Source organism: Furipterus horrens, unplaced genomic scaffold (genome assembly GCF_987537825.1).
Source record: "Furipterus horrens unplaced genomic scaffold, mFurHor1.1.pri manual_scaffold_5, whole genome shotgun sequence".
NCBI classification, from domain to species: Eukaryota; Metazoa; Chordata; class Mammalia; order Chiroptera; family Furipteridae; genus Furipterus; species Furipterus horrens.
In genome coordinates this window covers 7,869,338-7,891,329 of record NW_028327175.1, presented here as the reverse complement: position 1 = coordinate 7,891,329, position 21,992 = coordinate 7,869,338, and the positions used below count along the sequence as shown (strand labels likewise).

The 21,992-nt window shown below is 44.3% G+C and overlaps 1 protein-coding gene across 1 annotated transcript; it reads left to right on the top strand.

The window, feature by feature from the left end:
* Positions 1-717: 717 nt before the first annotated feature.
* On the top strand, positions 718-10,766 carry PTGER4 (prostaglandin E receptor 4). The gene is made up of 3 exons (XM_090276151.1): positions 718-1,222; positions 1,683-2,575; positions 10,111-10,766. Exons 2-3 carry the CDS (start codon positions 1,703-1,705, stop codon positions 10,702-10,704), a joined length of 1,467 nt encoding a protein of 488 aa, XP_090132277.1. The 5' UTR covers positions 718-1,222; positions 1,683-1,702; the 3' UTR covers positions 10,705-10,766.
* The last annotated feature ends 11,226 nt before the right edge of the window (positions 10,767-21,992 follow it).

Sequence of the window (21,992 nt, the reverse complement as noted above, 5' to 3'; positions counted from 1 at the left end):
TCCCACGACCTCGAACTCTCCCACAGGGCACTCGAGTGCCACCTCTGCAGGGCTGCCGGGCTCTGCCACCTGCGCCAGGAGAGGCTGCTGTCCTGTCTCCTTTTATGCCGGGGGCTGGCCTACCGATCGCGGCCTGGGAACTGCCACCTTACCCCACTTATGGTGAGAGGGTGACTTCTTTTTCTCCCCGCCCAAACCTGGTACCCAGCCGCCCATCCACCAACCAAGTCCGTAGCGCGCGCTCTACTCCTAACCCGGGGCCCGGGCGCGCGCTCACACACACTTCAGCTGCTCCGGGGAGCGCCCTAAGGCGGGGGACCTCCCTTCCCAGCAACCAGATGCTGCAACTCGCGTGCTGAAGTGCGAGAAATAGCCCACTCGGAGCCGGAGGGTTAGGGATGCTGGCTTCAGAGTTGGCCCCCTGGAGGCCGAGTTCAGAGGGGCGACGAGGGTGGCTGCCCGGGGGAATTCGGGGGCTTCCCAGACTCTCGGCTGCCCGCAGCCGCTCTGCCCCGAGCCCCGCCCACCGGGCCCCGCCTCGCTACCTCCCGGCGCGATGGAGGGAGGATGCGCCCCGCCCCTCCCCGTCCGGCCAATGGGCGCCCGGGCCGCTCAGTGTGTCCCCGCCTCCTCGGAGAAACTTGAACCGGAGAAAAGTTTGTACTGAGAGAGGCTGGAAGGGCTAGAGCAGAGCTGGAAACCCCGCCGCCTAAGAAGAAAATGAGAGGTCCCAGATCAGAACCTCAGGCCCAGTGGACGTCAAGCGGCTCCCAGGGAGCCAGAAGCGGCCTCAGTGGCAGCCGCCAGCCCCGGTAGTCAGTCGCCCGCGCTGCCCAGGACTGCGGAGGAGGGCTGCCCCAACGGGGTCTGAGGCTCAGTGCCACCTGCGCGCACCGACACACACCTGAAGGCTGTCCGTCCGAGGACTGACCCAGCGGGCCCCGCAAAGCTTGGATCGTCCTCGAAGGAACGGAAAGAACAGAAAGAAACCCAAGAGCAGGCTTCCTCAATTCATGCCCTTATAGTTCCCCAAGTTTTTGAAAGCTGGCCACTCTGACCCCAGTTCCAGAAAACTGACAGCCAGCGGGACCTGACTGAGAAGGCAAACTGACAAGCTCCCCATTGCGCGGGACGAGACGGAAGGCAGGTTGGACGTGCGTCCAGCGCCGCTGACGCTGGAGGCCGGAGGCTTAGGCGGCTGCCACCGCTGCGGCCAGCACAGGTGAGCTGGGGTTGGGGGCACTGGGCAGAAAGCGGAGCACGGGCGCTCCTTGAGCGGAGCCGGGGAGGAGAGCGCGCTCTCTCCAATTTGTCTTCCATAACTTGTTTTCAAGGAGACTACTATTGACTCAGAATCTGTCGGAAATTAGAGCGAGCCACTTTTCCCTTGAGGTTGATCTTGTTCATCTTGGCAATGAAGTGAAGTTGGGTTGGGGGAGGAGAGAATGGCAGTATCAACTTATAAATATTAATGTGAGTTGAGTGGCGCTGCGGGCAGGACGTTATCCGGAGCGTGAATATTTGGGTAGCCGCTCTTGGCAAGTGGCTACAGTGCACGAAGCAGGATCGAGCGAGCTGTTCCCCGTGTCTCATCAGCATATTGTTTCTCGGACGCGGGTCTGACACTTTGCAGGGGGTAATTTCCGCTCACAGCGCCTGTGTCTTTCTTTTGCCATTCCCAGACCTAGCCCCGCACTTCACCATGTCCACCCCTGCGGCCAATGCGTCTGCCTCCTTGATTCGGAACAACCCGGTGACCATCCCAGCGGTGATGTTCATCTTCGGGGTGGTGGGCAACCTGGTGGCCATCGTGGTGTTATGCAAATCGCGCAAGGAGCAGAAGGAGACGACCTTCTACACCTTGGTATGCGGGCTGGCCGTCACCGACCTGCTGGGCACGTTGCTGGTGAGCCCGGTGACCATCGCCACGTACATGAAGGGCCAGTGGCCCGGCGGCCAGGCTCTGTGCGAGTACAGCACCTTCATCCTGCTCTTTTTCGGCTTGTCGGGCCTCAGCATCATCTGTGCCATGAGCATCGAGCGCTACCTGGCCATCAACCACGCCTACTTCTACAGCCACTACGTGGACAAGCGGCTGGCGGGCCTCACGCTCTTCGCGGTCTATGCGTCCAACGTGCTGTTTTGCGCGCTGCCCAACATGGGCCTGGGGAGCTCGCGGCTGCAGTACCCTGAGACCTGGTGCTTCATCGACTGGACCACCAACGTGACGGCGCACGCCGCCTTCTCCTACATGTACGCGGGCTTCAGCTCCTTCCTCATTCTCGCTACCGTGCTCTGCAACGTGCTGGTGTGCGGGGCGCTGCTCCGCATGCACCGCCAGTTCATGCGCCGCACCTCGCTGGGCACGGATCAGCACCACGCCGTCACCGCGGCGGCAGCCTTCGCCTCCACCGCCGGCCGCAGCCAACCGGCCGCCGCCTCCCCCTCCCTGCCGCGCCTCAGCGACTTTCGCCGCCGCCGGAGCTTCCGCCACATCGCCGGCGCAGAGATCCAGATGGTCATCTTACTCATCGCCACCTCCCTGGTGGTGCTCATCTGCTCCATCCCGCTCGTGGTGAGTGGCCCGGGCTGGGGCTGCGCTCGGCCCATCTCCGCGTCTGCCTCCGTCCTTCACCCCCCCCCCGCCCCTGCCCCCCTTGCTTTCACTCCTTGGTAAGGTGTCTCTAGGTGTCAACTGCAGGTCGGGGCTGGGGTCCCCCACACGCTGCTTCTGAGAGCAGGCCCAGCCTCCTTTCAGGCCGCATCCCTAACGAGAGAGACGGAGCAGGTGTTTCCCGAAAGCGTGATTTTCTCTCTCCCCTGGGACAGCCCCTATCCCTTGCTGCCTGACATTGGCCCTGAGTCTTCCAGGAAGACTTCCTCTCTGTCAGATTGGAGAGGAAACCCCCATAGGGTGACTTGGCCTCGTGCTCCACACTGTGAACCCCAGAACCCAAAACATCAGGGGTGCTGGTCTCTCTGATGTATGCCGTTCTGAAGGGCAGTGGGGCTTGGGGTGTTTTGATTTATGTAGGTTTGGGGGTAGATTTTGTAGAATTTTAGAGTTAAAAGACTAATGCTTGTTTAGTCTAGTCTGTCTCCCTCACTTTACATAGTAAGTGACCTGCTTAAAATACTCCAGAACTCCATTGTTTAGCTGGATTCCCTGCTCTTTACCACGCCGTGCCTAGAACATCTCGGTACACATGTGGGTTGCAGTTCCTACATAGGGGGTGGCCCAGACTCGGGTTCCTTCATTCTCTGTGGGGTCAGGAAAGCAAGGTTTCTCAGGGGACCTATTACAGGCAGGCTGATGGACATGGACTATTGGACTTGAACTCTCCACAACCGCGAAAGGTACAGTGCCGTTCTAGAGAAACGCTGCTTTAGAGATGGTCGTCTTATTTATTGTCGGTCCAAACTCTGCGGCTGGTGGTGAAGTTCAGACCTCTCTGACTCCGAACCCGGCTCTTCTTACGGTGTTACATCACTTCTCCCTTCTAGAACGCTTCTAACTTTGGCCTTCGTATGGTCTGTTTGTTTGGGTACACTTGGAGTTCAGGGCATCACTTGTAAAATTACCCCTGGATTAACTTTTATATAAGCAGAAAAGTTGAAAACCTACCTAGTTCTCCTCTACTTAGCCTGTCATTAAAATGGAATGCACTAGAAACCGAGGGGCAGATGCACATAATAATTTATCTGGAGTTTCCCTTAAAAGCAACTACTTCTGAGTTTTCTCATCTCTCAAAACACTACATTCCTGGAAATTCAAAGCTATGAACTCAAGAAGAGATGATTTGTCTTTCTTATGCTGGTTGGGAGCAAGAGAAAATAAATGTAATGGGCTCTTATTCCTTTCTTTTCCTTATTAATACTGTGCAGGGATATTGAATATAAAAATATTATATCTCTGATAGAAGTGACTGTGAATGGAAGGAACTTGGAAGGAGCTGAGAGTCAGCATACAGTAGCTTCTTGCCAATTTGTATATACAGAAGTAAATACAATTGGCCAGAAGGGCCTTTAAACCACTCTAGGACCCATTATAATTTAGAGTTACATCACACTTGAGCCACATAAATATATTTTACTGTGTGTAATGGTAGCTCAGAATAAAGTGAGGTTTTGGAAGAGACAACGCAGCTCCTGCTGGAGCTCCCTACTCTGGCCTCTGCCTTCTGTTTTACAGAACCGTAAATGACAGAGTGAGTGGTCGTCGTTTACAGAATGCCTGCTCTAAGGAACAGAGGAATGAGACTAGAGGGTTAGGGACGTGCACGTACTTTTTAAATGTGTTTTGGTTCGAGGTGAACATGTGAAGCTATTGATTACTTCACAGTTAGCTACAGATGAATTGTTTTCTTGCAGCATCTAGAGAGACATAAAATGCTTAATTCATCCTGTGGGCCGAAGGGGCAGATCTGGCTCTATGGTATAGGACCAATTATTATCAAGTCTTTGAAATTATTGGAGAAACTAGAGGCAAGAAAGTATAGGAGCTATATTTATGGTTTAAAAATTAACCACATTTTAAGTAATGAATACTGTCCACTCTATAGAAAGTCATTAATGTGTAGTAGGTACTAAGTAATTTTACCCTGAAAACTGACTGGAACTGGCTCAGCTAATAACTATACACATAGTGACGCTTTTACATACCTTTGTAAATTAGATGGCATAATACAAGTGTTAATAGCTTCAGTTTGGGGTCTTTAGATTTGGCTGCTAAAGTCTAATTTCAGAACAGATTTAATTGTAAATTAATGACATGCATACTCCCCCACCCACCCACCCCCACTTCAGCAATTACAGAAAGAATTAAAAGAGAAACTTATCCACAACTATCATCTTCTTTGGCTTCTATTTACAACTTTCTTTTTTTTTCATGTTACCCATATTCATATTGTAGTTTGAGCTTAAACTTTCTGAACTCTATCATTTAAAGCAGTTGGACCTATCTTCAGTTCCAAAAACATTAATGAAGCATCTTTTTTTTTTTTTTTTAACTTTATCAAATCAAGGTGGTTGCTAATCCTATTTGAGGAAAATGAAACCCTTCAGAACATTTAAAAGACTTGGAAAGCCCAATAAAGCTAATACAGTTTACTTGGAATTTCAGAAAGCTTGACCCAGTCAGTCACTGAAAAGCAGCCAACTTCTCGTCTTTCGGGCACCAGGGAGTCAGAAGCCCCAGTGGCTCTCAGAGGACGGTTGATGAAGAGTTCAGTATAAAAAGTAAATATGACTTTGTTATCCAAAGTATGGATGTCTCATAAATAGAGCTTGGATTGGAAACTTGAGAAAGGTTGGGAAATTAGTTGTGGATCTAAGGAACTGTGCTGAACAGGCAAAATTTTCTAAAGTGAGTCATGATCAACTAACAGAAGGTGTAAGTACAATCTACAAGCTATACTACATAACAAGAGTCAAGAGTCAGTGGGAAGGTGTGTTTTGTCAACCAGTTTCTTTTCTTTTTAAGTACAGGAGAAGCTGAGGAAATGAAAGTGTCTATGCTTAAGATACATAAAAGGGATTGTGTTCTTTAGAAATCTGCAAGCAACACAGCCTCATAAGGTCCGGCGTTAAATGCTGTAGCTGAAATCGATGCTGAGGCCTATGTTTGGCATTATTAGCGTTAATATAACAATTGTGATCGAATTTCTGCCTCACTCAGAACTAAACAGTTACACTATAGGATTTGGAAAGGCATCCCCCTCTGCACCCCCCCGCCCCCGGGTTAAGCAGTGCCGTGTTTGTTTACTTGTTTCTTTTACTTTCTTTCTTCTTACTCTGAAGTAACAAGTATTCGTCTCTGTTAGGGGTAAAATGGCCAATTTAATTAATCTTCTGCCCAAACCTTAGGTCTTCAGGAAAACAGCTTCCTGCGAGTGTTTTCGGTTGCTTACCATAAACTAATTGTCTGTAAAAAGCCCTCCCCAGCATTTGATTAGCCAAGGTGCATTAGGGCAAATGAAAACTGCATAAATAGATACACTTCTGTGTCCTGCGGGCAAACTGGAAATTGAGTCATCAGACACCTGCTGGGACTTCAGATGAGTAAAATTCACATCTCTAGGTACAAGAGGGCCATAGATTTGGGTGCTATTACAGCAGAGCCTGAAAGATCTGATAGTTTTTCAAACATATTGAGCTGAGTTTTTAAAAATAGCAATTTCTTAAAGCAGACCTCTTAGTTCCACCTTGAAGATGATGGAGTGACATAAAAGTATTTCCACATCCGGCATCTCTTGAAAAAAGCTCTGGGAGGAAAAACAGGGCTGGCCGATATTTTCACTCTCTCTGCACCTCAGTTTCCTCAACTGCAGATGAAGAATTGATATTATTGTGCAACTTACGGGGTGGCCGTGGGCGAGTCCTAGTCTGCCGCTCTTTTCACCACCCACGGTCACTCCTTTGATGTGCCTGGAACAGAACAAGCAGAGATGCCCACATCCAGTTACAGGATCTTGTCATTTATTGAAAAGCATTTCTACCTGGACAGTCATTTACTAAAAATCGGTTTAATCAAGACTTCAGCATTCTTTTTCAATGAGACATTCTCTGCCAGCCGCTTGTTCTTAAACAGGAAGTACATGTTTTTGATAGTGTATCGTTGCTGTTCCCAATAGCTACCTCTAAGCTGTGGTTTTGAAATTATTGATGTGTTATTCCACAGCGACCAAGCTTCTACATATGGGTTACCAAAAGAGGGACGACAGCCAAGCAATATATTATATGTTAGCCATTTTACTAAGCACTTTCATGATTTGTTCATAAATTAGAAGGAGCAGAGCCAGGATCTGAACACAGGTTCGTTTGATTCCAAAGTTTGGGCATTTAGCTCTACAGCAAACGGCCTCCTAGTAACTTGGCTGTCGTCACATCTTCTGTTGAATTTATCATATTTTCTCCTGCACCCTAACCTCTAGTCGTCCTCAGGAAGTTGAAAATATTGTAAGGTGTGCCAATATTTACAATTCACTACATGTGCAAATACGCAGCTATTAAAAAAATACTCACTTTTAAAATTGCAAGAGGTTAAGTATGCTGTTTGTATTCGGTGAATTTTTTATGGTGTTTTCCCCACCCCTGACTCAGAGGTTCCGTTTTTTATCAGCAGCATGCTCTTCCAACACAGAAAACTGCCTGAATGTGTCCACCCGTGTAACATATAGGGCCTGTTGGACGAAGAATCCCAGAAAAGTGCTTTCTTCACCTACCCACAGGACCTTGCGGTGGACAGTCTCCTCTTACTCCGGGGAGTCCCTTTTGGGAAGAGCAAACCAAGCAGCCTTTACAGCAAGGCTGAGATGGCTAATACTTTCCTAAATGCTCCTGTTCATTTTTGTCTTTTTTTCTGTACGTTAAATCAATCTCCATTGAGAACACGCTGCAAAGGTTAAGGCATCCGTCTTGATTCTTTTCAAATCATTGAACCAACTTGGGAGAATTGTTTTCTTACCTGAATTTGGAATTTTGCTTTTTCTCCTCATCTTTTTGCCACCCTGTGAACCGCCCCCCCCTTCCTGAGGTGATCATAGGCAGGCAGGCTCAGTGACTCCTGTTAATTGTGAGCTTGCCCCCGCCCCCACCACAAGAATTCTAAAATAGGGTTTCCTTAGATTCCTGCCCTCATCTGCCTAAAAGCAGGGCGCAAATTTTCCCTTCGTGAAGGTGGCATGAATTTCCTCCCTCCCTCCCTCCCTCCCCAGGACCAGGATGAAGAGAGTGAACCTTATCATGGGAGACAGACCCAACACCAAGATGAGCCTGCATAAACCTTACTAAAAAATAATAATAATAATAACTCTTATCTTCAATTAGTTCCTCCCCAGAGTCCCTAGTTGCTGCCCCACATTTGACCTGTCTGGACGCCCAAAACCTCTTTTATGAAGAAGGGTAAATAAGCCTTTTCTAGTTATTTTTTTGTGAACTCCTGTGCATGTAAAAATATTGATAAATTTGTATTCCTTTTCTCCTGTATAAATAAATTAATTAATTACATTAAATAGGGCTTTCTTTCATTTCCTTCTACAGAAGTCAAAATTAATTATTGCTGTGGATGAAGTGAGGCTCAGAAATTATTCTTTCCTTGCCTGTCATCACCTTTGATTATGGGAGCCCATTATTAATTTTTTACAACACTGACTTTTCTAAAGAAGGTCCTAAATTTAAAAAAAATAATATGCTAACCTTTAATACATTCCTTTAAATAGCTACAAATTTCATTCCTTTTATATCCACTTTAAGTGTCCAAAAATTCTCTTCCTCTCATTAGTAACCATGAGGTAGTGATGGGAGAAGCAACCAGCAACCAGACATTTAAATGTTAAAAATATCAGAAATGCCAAGTTTAGACTTAACCAAGAATCTGTTCTTAAAAGAGAGAGCCTTCGAGATGGCTGGACAAAATGTTTCTTAGGGAGGTTCTGTGGGATGAGAAAGTCCCAAGTGGACCAACACTGCCCCCTGGAGGCGGCAAGTCTCAAGTTCTATTAACCCTGCAGTAGGTTTTTCCCTCGTCTACCTACACACAGAGGGTCTGATTTCATCCCTCATTTCTTTTATCCTTAGGAACATAGTATGTAATGTGAGTAAAATGGAAACCTCATGCTTTGTACCAATAATTCCATTGCCAGGGAGAATGTGTTAAACAGACAGCTGTCCAACCTGGTAGAACAGAAAAAGCAACATGGCCGTCATCTGGAGACCTGGGCCAACAACCGAGTGGGGGACCTTGATCAGTTCCTCAAAACCTCTAGGTCTCAGCAACATTGCATCTGAGAAGAGGCCCGTGGACCTAAGGGAGAGAACTCTCTCCGTGTCCAGGCACATCAGAGAACCTCAATAGAGATGATGGTAGGAAGAAACCAAGATGTTTTGTTTCACAAGATTTTGTACTTTAATTAAAAAGAGCTTTACATTCTAGAATGAAAAATTTAAAAAACAAAAACACGTGCAGTAAATAAGTGGTTATAATAAGAGCAAATATTTTTAACTGCCAACAGTAAGACTCCAAAATAACAAACAGGTTGTTAGGGTCTCCTTGTGTTTACTTCATTTCAGCCATACCCAGCCTGTCGGTCTGTGGTCTGGCCCACGTGCCCCTCAAATAGCTATCAAACTGTCCTAGAATGAGCTGTCATCCCTACTGGGGTGCCAGAGGGCCCTGTTAGCTCTTGGCTACTTACAGCTCAAATGCTGTCCCAAGCACAAAGGCAGGATTCTGATTGGAGTTTCAGGACGGTGTCACTGAGCCCTGCTGTTGAGCCAAACCGCGGCTCACCAGCAGCCTGGAGCCGTGGAAGCAGCTGAGCCACACGGTTATATCTGCATTTTAGAAAATAACCTTCCATGCGCAGTTTGGAGGGCGGACTGGAGAGGAGGACAATTGGAGGTGGGAAAGCTGGTTTTGTGGCTGATCCCATAATCCAGATGAGACACGCAGTTAAGAGGGTAAAGACTGGAACAGATTTTTAAAGAAGAGTTTGTTATGGCTGGGGAACAGACTCAGAGGAAAAATAAAAATTTCTCTGGTCATTCTGGATGATAGGAGATTCAGATGTTGGTTTAAAAGTTCTCATATTCTTTCTAGATGCTAAAGTAAAGGAACCTCTGGGCTTGTCTGTGGTGACTAGATGGTTAGTTGACTTACAAAATGAGTTTTATTTAAATATACAAATGGCAACTGGAATAAGGGAAAGCAAAATCTATTGATCACTTCATTAGAATTACCAAACCTTAAAAGCACTCACAGAAATGAAGTTACTAAAATGCTTCTCAGGGGAACTTTATGAACATGTTCAACCTGTACACACACTGCCTTTTTGTATGATACCTTTGATCTAGGAAAGATATTCATAAGGAAGTTACAAAAATATTTAGTTATACGAACTCAAAGCCTAAGTATACATTCAAAGTTTGTGGTTTATCGGAGGCATATGCTGCTTTATTTTTCCCTCTTTTGGGGGGTGGGTGGGTGGTTGGTGGTGCACTGATTACCAGCCAAGAGGGCATTTCCCTAATTGCAAAATTAAACACTGCATGCAAACGTGTTTCCAAGCTGATCAATGATAAAATCTAATTGTGGGCGTGTCATTTGTGCAGGTGCGAGTGTTCATCAACCAGTTATATCAGCCAAGTTTAGTGCGAGAAATCAGCAAAAACCCAGACCTGCAGGCCATCCGGATCGCTTCGGTGAACCCCATCCTGGATCCCTGGATCTACATCCTCCTGCGCAAGACAGTGCTCAGCAAAGCCATGGAGAAGATCAAATGCCTCTTCTGCCGCATCGGGGGCTCCCGCCGGGACCTGCCGGGGCAGCACTGCGCGGACAGCCGCCGGGCCTCCTCCGCCGTGTCCAGCCACTCACGCTCCTTCTTGTCCCGGGAGCTGCGGGACATCAGCAGCACGTCGCAGACCCTCCTTTACCTGCCAGACCTCAGCGACCACGGCCCGGCCGGCGGGCACCTTCTGCCGGGGGTGCCCGGCGTGAGCGCGCCCCACGCGCAGGCGGACACCACGTCGCTGAGGACTTTGCGGGCGTCGCAGACCTCGGACTCGTCCTCGCAGGGGCAGGACTCGGAGAGCGTCCTGCTGGTGGACGCGGCGGGGGGCGGCGCGGGGCCCGCCCCGAAGGGCAGCGCCCTGCAAGTCCCGTTTCCCAACGAAACACTGACCTTGTCGGAGAAGTGTATCTAGCAGCCAAGGAAAGCCGTGCCGCGCTCGTTCTGGAAGCTTCTGAGACCCTGTGCAATAGACACGGAGGGAACTGTTCGGCTGTGCTCAGAAGGGCTATTGTCGTCCCGGGACAAACTAGAAAGAACATCTGGTTTTCGAGCACTTTTCAGACCATCAGGTTGGTTCCCGTGGCTCCTGTGGCCTGAAACACATCGCGCGCCACCTCTCCAGGGTGGATTTCGGTCACGGCTTGATGGCCGAGATCGACCCTTAGTTTTCGACTTGACGGGAAGACGGCGGAGGTCGTCCTGGTTTCAGAACACCGGGAGCTTTGTACCTGGCCCGCAGCAGCAGGCCGGGTGCCGAAGGGCTTCAGTCGGTCAGCCGCGAGGACCGTCTTCGGGATGACTTCCGAGTCTCACTCAAGCATGAAATGTGAATTTTATTGTTGTAAATATGATTTAAGGTATTTCAAGTCTTTTCTTCTCCGTGAGAAGGTTTGCCGTTAATACAAGGTATAATAAAAGTATGGTAACCCATCTCTTCCCAGTATAACTAGCTGAAGTTACAGATGCTATGTTTTGTTTTGTTTTTTCCATAAACAGGTTCAAGCCGAGGTGTTGAAAATTCACAGTGAAACTCACTATAAAAGGGATATAGATTTTTTTAAAAGAGTTTAGTCCAAAATATTAAAGTTTGTTCCCAGGCTATGTATAACACATAGTGAAAAAAGTTTCAAGCTGATTATATGTATTTATCCAGAAAACTGATTTCTGGAGAATCTAACATGCTGGCCAATATTTTCTATTTCTGTCCCCACCAACTGGTACTTTTTAAAATGTAACATAAACTTTAAAAAGTCTTCAATAAATAACCCATAGTTGAAGTGTACAATAGAATAGTAAAAAGTCTAAGCAGCTTGTTTCCCCCCCTGAAAATTGTGCAGTTTTACTTTCCTAAGAGATGACCTAGAATATCCTTGAAAACAGATCTGCATGCACCAATCAAGACCTTTACTTTGAGATGTGGAAGGATTGGTTCAATTAGCCTTTCTCGGGTGTTAGAAGAGCCTAACAGGATAAGGGGTGCAGAACGTGGGCACACAGGGTCCCCTTCCAACAGTTTTGTGTCACTCCCTGTGATCCTGTACACGTATGTGAAGGAAACCTTCTCAAATATTAAGCATGTTTTGTTGCTTAAAAGTGTTTTTGTAAATTGCCTGGTTGTAATTACATTCTGAGCCTGATAGTGATACGGTTTAAAGAAGCAGTTGTACCAACTGAAACTATTTTGGAGATTGTAACAAATAAAATACACTCAATCTAAGTTCCATGTCCTCAGTTTTGGAGAACAGTGTGATTTTTGTTGGTTTTAGGTTATCTTCTGTATCTTTTTCCATTGGAATATTTTTAAAATTTATTTTGAAATAATGTCAAATTTAGAGAAAAGCTGCAAGAATAGTACAAAGCCTTGGGTCTACTGAGTGGAGAAGGATATTTAGAAACCAAGAGCTAGACGCGAGGCATACTCAAAATCACCAGTTTGTGGGGGTGGTGGGGGAGACAGGATCACCTCCTGCTTGTAAGTTCTCTAGATCAGTGGTTCTCAAACTTGAGCGCGACTCAGCGACCTGGAGAGTTCAACAGCACAAAGGTTCTCACTCTGTAGGTCTGGGGGACGGAGGGTGCATATTTCTGAAAACCCCCTAGTGATGCTGACTGCCAGAATATGGACGTGCTTTGAGGAGCAATAATCCCCAGGAGCGAGGTCATCATTTGCTATTGGCAAGTTTTACATGTATTTTCGGATGATGGCAGACAAACAAGGCCATCATTTTCACTGACTTCATGGAACAGTGATTCTCGGCTGAGGCAGGGACGGCTCAGAAAAGGAGCATGGGGCTCAGACTTCTAAAGTGTTCTTTCACCAGTAAAAATAGTTCTAGTTCATCAATGTATACCAACCAATGCCTACGAAATATGTTTTCAGAGAATAATTTACTTGTGGAAGAGGCTTTTTTCCCTCCCATGTATACAATGAGACAACATCTGGATTTATATATAAGTGAACATGTATATATTATCTGCTCATGAAAGAAAAACAAAAGCCTCATTCACAGGTCAGCATCACCAATATAATCTCAGGGCATAAAGTCACTCATCCTTGACTTCGGGGTCACCATCCAGAACCCTGATTCTGGCTTATGCTTTTTAATTGAAATATAATTCACGTATCTTAAACTTGGCCTTGTCTTTTAATACACTCACAGAATGTAACCATCAACACTGCTAATTCCAGAGCATATTCATTGTCCCAAAAACCAACCACACACCGTATTCTCTGCCCCCAGCCCCTGGAAACCACTATATGGATAATTTGCCTATTCTGGACATTAATAGAATCGTGCAGTATATATTATGTATGTGGCCTTAACTGCCTGGCTGCTTCCACTTAGCATGTTTTCAAGGTTCATCCATATTGTAGCATGAGTCAGCGCTTCATTCCTTTTTTATGGCTGAATATATTTCATTGTATGGATATACTTCGTTGTATGGATATACAGTTGTTTATCCGTGTATCCACTGATGGCCACTTGGGTTGTTTCCATTTTCTGGCTATTATTAATAATGCTGATAGCAGCATCTGAGTATAAGTTTTGTGTTAACATAGATAATCTGCAGTGATATTGCTGAATCATATAGTAACTACAGATTTAACTTTTTGAGGACCTGCCCAACTATTTTTTCCAAGTGGCTGTACCATTTTACATTCCCAAAAGCAAAATCCAGGGGTTCCAGTGTCTCCATATCCTTATCAGTACTTGTTACTGTCCATGTTTCTGCTTATAGCCAACCTAACAGTATGAATTGGTCAACTGTGGTTTTGATTTGCATTTCCCTAATAACTAATGATGTTGAGAATCTTTTCGTATGCTTATTGGCCAGGAAAAATGTCTATTCAAATCATTTTAATTGAGTTATATGTCCGTCTTAGTTTGCTAGGGCTGCCATAACACAATACCACAGACTGGGCAACTTCAACAGAAATTTATTTTCTCACAGTTCTGGAAGCTGAAGTCCAAGGTCAAGGTGCTAGCAGATCTGATTCTTGGTAAGTGCTCCCTTTCTGGTTTGCAGATAGTTACCTTCTTGCTGTATCATCACATGACCTTCTCTCTGTGCACACATATCTCTGGCATCTCTCTTCTTATAAAGACACTAGTCATATTGGATTAGGGCCCACCTTTATGTTGTCATTTAATCTTGTCTCCTTAAAGGCTCTGTCTCCAAATAGACACAAAGGGGGTTAGAGATTCCCCATATGAATGGGGGTTAGACACACTTCAGTCCATAACAATGTCTTTATCATTGGGTCTGACTTATTTTTTTCTTTCTTTTTTTGAAAAGAGTTTGGAAAACATGTTCTTAAATTTTTCTAATTGATTTTTGAGAGAGAGAGAGAAACATCAATTTGTTGTTCCTATTATCTATGCATTCACTGATTAACTCTTGCCTGTGACTGGGGATCGAACCCACAACCTTGGTGTATCGAGACAACGCTCCAGCCAACTAAGCTACCCAACCAGGGTAGGTCTGGCTTATTCTTAAAAGAACAGCCAAAGAAGAAAAAATCCAATATTATCTGTCATCCACATTTATTCTTTATTCTACATTTATTCATAAGGCTTAACAGCTGCATTATGCAAAGATGGTTTTTTGTGGAAAACTTGTTCAAGACCACATAGAGCTTCAAATTTTCTATTCAGGAAAGTTCTGGTTGTCTAAATGGCCGGTATTAAATCCTACCTTGTCTCAATAGAGTATCGCAGACAAATAACTTTAACACCATCTCATAATCTCTAAGACAATCTAAGCAACCAGGTCAAATATTTTAGAAAATATGTTAAGATATTTTGACCATAAGACAACGGAATGCAAAAGTCCTTTCTCAAAACACAGCCACCTCTCTCCACAAGCTTCTTACTGGAGCCACAAATAGAAAGGGCCATGGAATAATCAAGTCACATCTGTATTACTCATAGCTATGCCTTTGGCCATGAACCTTAACGCAGAAATATTTATTTCCCCTAAATTACTTGTACTAGTTTCAAAACAAAATGAGCCATGAAGTGTGCTCTCCTCCACCACTCCCCCCACCACCAAACCCAAGTCCAAAATGCTGCAAGTTACCACCTCACTATAGCTCTCAAGCCCCTGGCTGGTTTGGCTCAGTGGATTGAGCGTCGGCCTGCGAGCTAAGTGTCGCTGGTTCGATCTTCCAGTCAGGGTACATCAGAGAAGGAAAACTCTGACTCCAAAAAACCTCCGCTGCCTTGCGGCATACCTCTTCAGGGGAAAGGCTAAGGGAGTAAACCCCGACAGAAAATCTGGAGCCGGAGTCCCTAAGGCGGTTTGACGTAGTAGTCAACACCGGCAACTCCTGCGGCGCACCTGAAGCCAAGCTGTATTGACTCCGTCTTTCCCTTGGACCCTTCAGCTGCGAAGAGAGGGGGGGTCTGCTGCATGGGCAACAGCAGACCCTCCATATCACCCTGCCCAGGCTCTGTAGCTTCAGCTTCACTGGAGAGGACACTCCAGCGTCATCGCAAGATGTCGATTCAACACGGGAGGAGACAGATACCGTGTCACTCCCGAGTCGGACTGCACAGCCATTCTCGGCGGTGCAGATAGATTCTTAAGAAGCTACACCATCGTCTCTCGAGACGGACGGCTGCCGACGATAGCTCTCAAGGTACACCAGAAATGGAACCAGGCTAAGAGAGACTTGTAACAGAGAGAACATTTGACCCTGACAAAGTAAATATACAAAAGCCAATTGTATTTCTATGTAATAGTGTCAAATTGGAAAATAAGATTTTCAAAGCACTCCCTGTAATAGCATCAAAAACCTGAAATACTTAGGGATATACTTAAAAATATGGGCATGACCTATTCACAGATAACTAGAAAACATCATGAAATCAGACCTAAAACAATGACAGTTATGCCATGGATCATGGATTCAGACATGACATTGTTAAAATGGCAATTCTTCCCAAACTGATTTATAGATTCAACACAATCCCAATCAAAATCCAGGCAGACTTGCATGTGAATAGAGACAAGTTGATTCTAAAAGGGATATGGAAAGGCAAAGAGACTACAACAGCAAAACAAGTTTTTTGTTTTTTTGGGGGGGAGGGGTAAGAGAGGGACAAAGTTAGAAAAGTCACACTGAGTTTTAAAGCAATTTTTAAGTTAGTAATCAAGACAGTGTGTTATTGGCATAAGAATAAACATGTAGATCAGTGTAACAGAACACAGCTGAGACAAAACTTCAGTACATGGTGAATTAATTTTCAACAAAGATCCCAAGGTATTTCAACAGGAAAGGACAGTTTCTCAACAGACAGTACTTGAATAACTGGACATAAAAACAAAAACTCAACTTTACCTCATATCATACATAAAATGAATGTGAAATAGATCAGAGACCTAACTATGAAAGCTAAAACTGTAAAACTTCCAGCAGAATAGAAAATCTTTCTGATTTTGGAGTAAGCACAGATTTCTCAGCCCACAGGAAGTAAAACCATAAAAGAAAAATATATAAAAATTAGACTTTATCAAAATTAAAAGCTACTCTTCAAAAGGCATTAAGAAAACAAAAAAGGCAAGCCACCGAGGGATAAAATATTTACAATACATGTATCTCAAAGAATTGTTATACAGAATATAGAAAAAATTCTTACACCTCAATAAAAAGATAACTCAAGTAAAAATTGGGCAAAATATTTGAACAGGCACTTTTCAAAAGAAGATACAAATTTCAAATAAAGCACATGAAAAGATGCTCAACAACAATTGCCAGGGAAATGCATATTAAAACAACAAGATACCACTACTCATCCACTAAAGTGACTCAAATTAAAAACGATGACCCCACCAAGCATTGACAAGGACATAGAGCAACGGGTAGGAATGCAAACTGGACACATTAGTTTCCTCTGAAATTACACATATACTCACCGTAGACTCAGCAATTCCACCCCCAGGTATTTACCCAAGAGAAATGAGAACACATATGTACACACAGACTTGTGACATATATACATAGCAGCTTTATTTATAATAGATCAATACTTAAGATACTCATCAACAACCCAGATGTCCATCAGCAACCTGAAAAGCTACAAATGTGGTACATCCATACAACAGAATAATACTCAGCGGTAAAAAGGAACATATGACTGATACGCACAATAACATTGATCAATCTCAACATAGATGGATTTCAAAATTATTAATTACACTGAGCAAAAATGTCAGACACAGAGTACGTAATTGTACGTGAAATTCTAGAAGTCCAATCTAATTTATAGTGACAGGAAGCAGAACCGTGCTGGCTGCTGGGGTGGGGGCGAATGACTGCAAATGGGCATGAGAGAATTTCTGGGGTGACTGGCAATATTCTACATCTTGATGGTAATGGCGATTGCATAGGTGTTCACATTTGTCTGAAGTCCTCAAACTGTACCTTTATAACAGATGTTTCACTGTATGTAAATCATACTTTAAGAAAGTTGACAGTGTGCACAGAGGGTATAATGGTTTGTCTCACATTCTTTCCTTCCAATTAAACCTGGAGTCGATATTGTGGTCTATCACAATTCCAAGTCTTTTTTTTTAATATCCTCAACAAATGTTTACACGTTACCTTGTAATTAGCATTACCCAATTTCAATAGAAGTTCCATGGTTTAAAGAAATCTAAAATTAGAAAAAAATTCCTAATTTGGTTTCTGTCTCGTGCTTACTTGAAAGTATGATCTGCCCTGATCTTTGTTGGGGTTAGAGGGAGGCAGCGATATCCCGTCCCCTCCTGATTTCCGAGCCACTCAAAAGACGAAAGGAGCCAGGCAGACGGAGAACCAGCATGTCAGATTTACTGCTGCAGAAGTCTCGGTTAGAGGATGTAGTTTAGGTCTGTGCCCACAGGGGCCACCCAATACCAACCCAGACTCAGACAGACATGCTCACCGAGGCGTGGGCAGCCAGGCAGAGACCTCACCGCAAAGCTTACATGTCCATAGGTTTGGCCCTCCGCAGGCAAGATAAATCCCAAGGAAGGGGCGAAGGGAGCTTTTATGTCCAGTTACTTATCCTATGCTCCCTCTCCCAAGGATGTGGGAGAGAAAGGGAAAGGGAGAGGTCAGGAGTCCGTGGTTAACGGGCGTCCAGAGAAGCGCTGGGAAAGGGAGCCATCTTTACCCTCCGCCTCGCCAGCAAAGCGAAGGTCAGCATTTCCCAGCCCTTCCTCCACCCGGGCCCACGCAACAGGTGAGGTTCACACGCCACGCACACTGAGGCACAGTTCACGGAACGCTAGCGATGGGGCCGCCCCTTCTCTTCCAATCAGGTGACCATATATAATCGCACATGACTAAAGTAACATAATTCAATTAACTTCAGTAATGAGTAAACCATTTAAAAATGTCCAGAGTACTGGTTAAAAAAAATTACTTTCTCATTCTCAAAATGCCACCAATTACAAAATACACCATCAGTGTAATAATCTCTCAGAAAATAAAAAACACATTTAATATAGCCATTGATTTGAAGATAATTATGAAACTGGTTCTCGTGTCAACCCACAACTCATTTTATACCAGGTCATGAAATCAAAGTCCAGAGTCGGTCTGGAAGGGCTTCTGACTAATGAAGCCTGAAATTAAAGAAATGATCGACCTTTTTCCAACTGCTGGGAAGGGCAGTGGAACGAGCTTTTGACATCATGACGTAAAGCGTAATTTTCAAACTGAACAGGCTATAACGATCCAATATAATGAGGGAAACTCCAGCTTTCTGAGAGAAAACTATTTTATTTGTCTTTATAGTTTTGCCATATAACATCAACTTAAAAGCTTTTCATACTGAGACTATTACTGTAAAATGTGCAAAGGCCCCAACTGCAATAGATGTAGGTTCTGTGACCTATACTTTGCATGACTTTTCAATGTTTATGTAGCATTTGCTAGCAGATTTAAGATAAATATCCTACAACTGAAGAACCTGTTGTCTAGAGAAAAGAGTATGGTTCTCAATGTATCAGGCATGGTGTGGACGTCTAGTGTTCTAATGAGCATCTAGGCCGTACAGTTTTCAACCAAGAAAAACACAAATTATATTCCATGTAATTTTAGTGTTTAGTGTTGTTTCAGAAAGTATATTAAACATCTTTAATTATATTACTATCACGAACATCAATTATTTTTCCTTCAGATTCAAAAAATGTGTTATTACAGTTATTAAGTTTAGTTAATGTCAGTACAGATGTATTTACATCCTTATAAAATAACCTATGCATTTTTCTCTTCAAGCATGGAAGAGCGTTAACTAGGCATCTTTTGGGGCCTGGAGAAATGAGCTGCCTTTTTTCTCCGTAATTCAGCATTTCTTCCCCTCCTCCGTCTTATGTGTAAGCCGTCTTATGTCTTATATCTGAGTAAGGAGGACGCGAACCTAGCCTACTGATGTGACTTCCAAGGAAAACAGAGTTCTAGGCAGCATCTGTGGCGACACGCACTCCATCCCGGGTCCTGCCTCTTTGGGGCTGGGACGCAGACCTGTACCAGGAACAATCCCCAGCTGATAACCATCTGTCCTATAACAGCAAAAGCAGTGACTTCTCACTTTCAGATAAGGAAAAAACTACAAAGAAGTTCTCTTCCTTTCTTAAATATCAGAAGAAACTGAGGTTAAATATCTCCAAACTAATATAAGCTCTTCACAGAAAAAGCCAGCCTTTACTGAGTAATTCATATGCGAGATACCATAGAAAGTGCTTTACATGTTTTATTTCACATAAGAAATCAATCTAATTTTCAAAAGCTAATAACAAAATAGGCAAAACTTTACAATACATAAAAAACTATTCACAAATTACACAATAAACACCCATTACTCAAAACAACATATCAGCTTCTCCCAATACCCATCTATCTGTCCTTTGAGAACATTTCTTATTAAGCAAAATAAAATATAATTAATATTTGGTTTTTTTTTTTTTGGATCATTCTAAAACTAACCTCTCCAACCAGAGCTAATTTTCTAATATAACTTTGGGGGGAAACACAATACTTTCCAAGGCAAGTGCTGACCTCTCTGGCTGCAAAAAAGAGGTAAACATTCCACTAAAAGAAAAATTTCAAAAATCATTTCAGAAAAATATGAACCATTACTTACATGCTCCAACAGTCTAAGATTTCTTAAAGTAACATATTTCATCTCTAACAAAGATAAAATTAATTGTATAACAATAACAGCTTCCTGAGTGTCAGAAGTAACAATACCCAGCAGTTCTATATAATTGTACTACAATATATGCACTATAAAAATAATGATTCGCCCTGGCTGGTGTGGCTCAGTGGACTGAGCAACAGCCTGAGAACCAAAGAGTCGCCAGTTCAATTCCCAGTCAGGGCACAGGCCTGGGTTGCGGGCCAGGTCCCCAGTTGGGGGCTCGTGAGAGCAACCACACATCGATGTTTCTCTCCCTCTCTTTCTCCCTCCCTTCCCCTCTCTCTAAAAATAAATAAAATCTTTTAAAAAATTTAAAACATAATAATTCACATTAGCAATGGCAATACTGATTTGTGGATATAACTGTGGTGTTTCAATGAACTATTTCTTCAATATATCCTTCTCTATTCATGGGATCATACCACAGTCACATTTTAGTTCCTGTGTGTGCTGTGCCAAGTTTATTCATTCACTGGGACTCTATTAGTCACATCCTTACCTTTTCTTTAGAAAGATATAATTTAGTTATTTAAAATTATGATTATTTCTCATTTTCTGAGTAGTTCCAAACAAGTTATCTAGGAAATGAATTCCAAACCATCAGCTAAAACGTTATAAGCAAAAGGTAAGTTATTTTCAAGGTATTTAAGGTTTTGTCAAAAAAGATTTTATTTATTTATTTTTAGAGAGAAGGGAAGGAAGGGAGAAAGAGAGAGAAACATCGATCAGTTGCCTCTCACATGCCCCCAACTGGGGACCTGGCCTGCAGTCCAGGCCTGTGCCCTGACCGGGAACTGAACCACCGACCTTCTGATTTGCAGGATGACACCCAACCCATGAAGCCACACCAGCCAGGGCTTTAAGCTTTTAGAAATAAAGAAAATCCTGCTTGTGACTAGGACAACACTGTAGTACAATTTATGAACTAGCTACAAGAGCCACTCGCTTAAAAAATGTACATCTTAAAAATGACTTGCAACTTCCGGTCAAGATGGAGGTGTAGGTAAACGAGCCTCACCTCTGTGCACAACAAGAGCAAAAAACACAGCTACACTGCATAACAAGTATCACCCAGAACTGTCAGAAAATCGAGCTGTGTAGAAGTCCAACCACCAAGGATTTAAAGAAGCCACTTTCATCCAGACGGGTAGGAGGGGCATGCAGATGCGCAGAGACAGAAACAGGCCATCCCACATCAACGTGTGGCGGATAAAAAGAGGGATACCTTGGGAGTGAGGGAGCCCAGGCCCAGGCCAGACCACCCATCCCAGGAAGATAAGTCCCCATAATTTCTGGCTGTAAAAACCCATGGGGGTTGGGGTGGTGGAAGGAACTGCATCCTTATAAAGGGCCTTCAACGAACTTAGGACTCACACAGACCTACCCCCGCTGGGATTCAGCACCACGGCAACAGCTAGAAGGGCACCGGTGGCATATGGGGAGAAAGTGAAACGCAAGTGGGGAGATAGCTATCTCCTGGGCAAAACTCCAGAGGCCAAGCAGTGGCACTGTCCCCTCTGCAAGCCCTCCCTCATGTAGACCAACAGAGAGGTGACACAGGTTGGCCGGCCCTGACAATTACCTAAGGCTCTGCCCCTTACAACTTAACGGGTGCACTAAGACAGGGAGTCAAAGCAGCTCTACCTAATACACAGAAACAAACACAGGGAGGCTGCCAAATTGAGGAGACAAAGAAATATGGCCCAAACAAAAGAACAAAACCCAGAAAAAGAACTAAACGAAATGGAGATAAGCCACCTATCAGATGCATAGTTCGAAACACCGATACTCCAGGAACTCACTGGGTACTTCAACACCATAAAAAGACCCAGGCAGAAATGAAGGTTAACTAAGTGAAATAAAGAAAAGTCTACAGGGAACTAACAGTGGAGACGATGAAGCCAAGAATGAAATCAACAACTTGGAACACAAGGAAGGAAAAAGTGTTCAATCAGAACAGCAGGAAGAAAAATGAATTCAAAACATGGGGAGAGGTTTAGGAACCCCT

Excerpts from the sequence above, each read along its gene's own strand:
- PTGER4 (XM_090276151.1), top strand. The coding sequence starts at position 1,703 with ATGTCCACCCCTGCGGCCAATGCGTCTGCCTCCTTGATTCGGAACAAC. Across the intron at positions 2,576-10,110 it reads TCTGCTCCATCCCGCTCGTG|GTGCGAGTGTTCATCAACCA; the intron begins GTGAGTGGCCCG and ends TCATTTGTGCAG.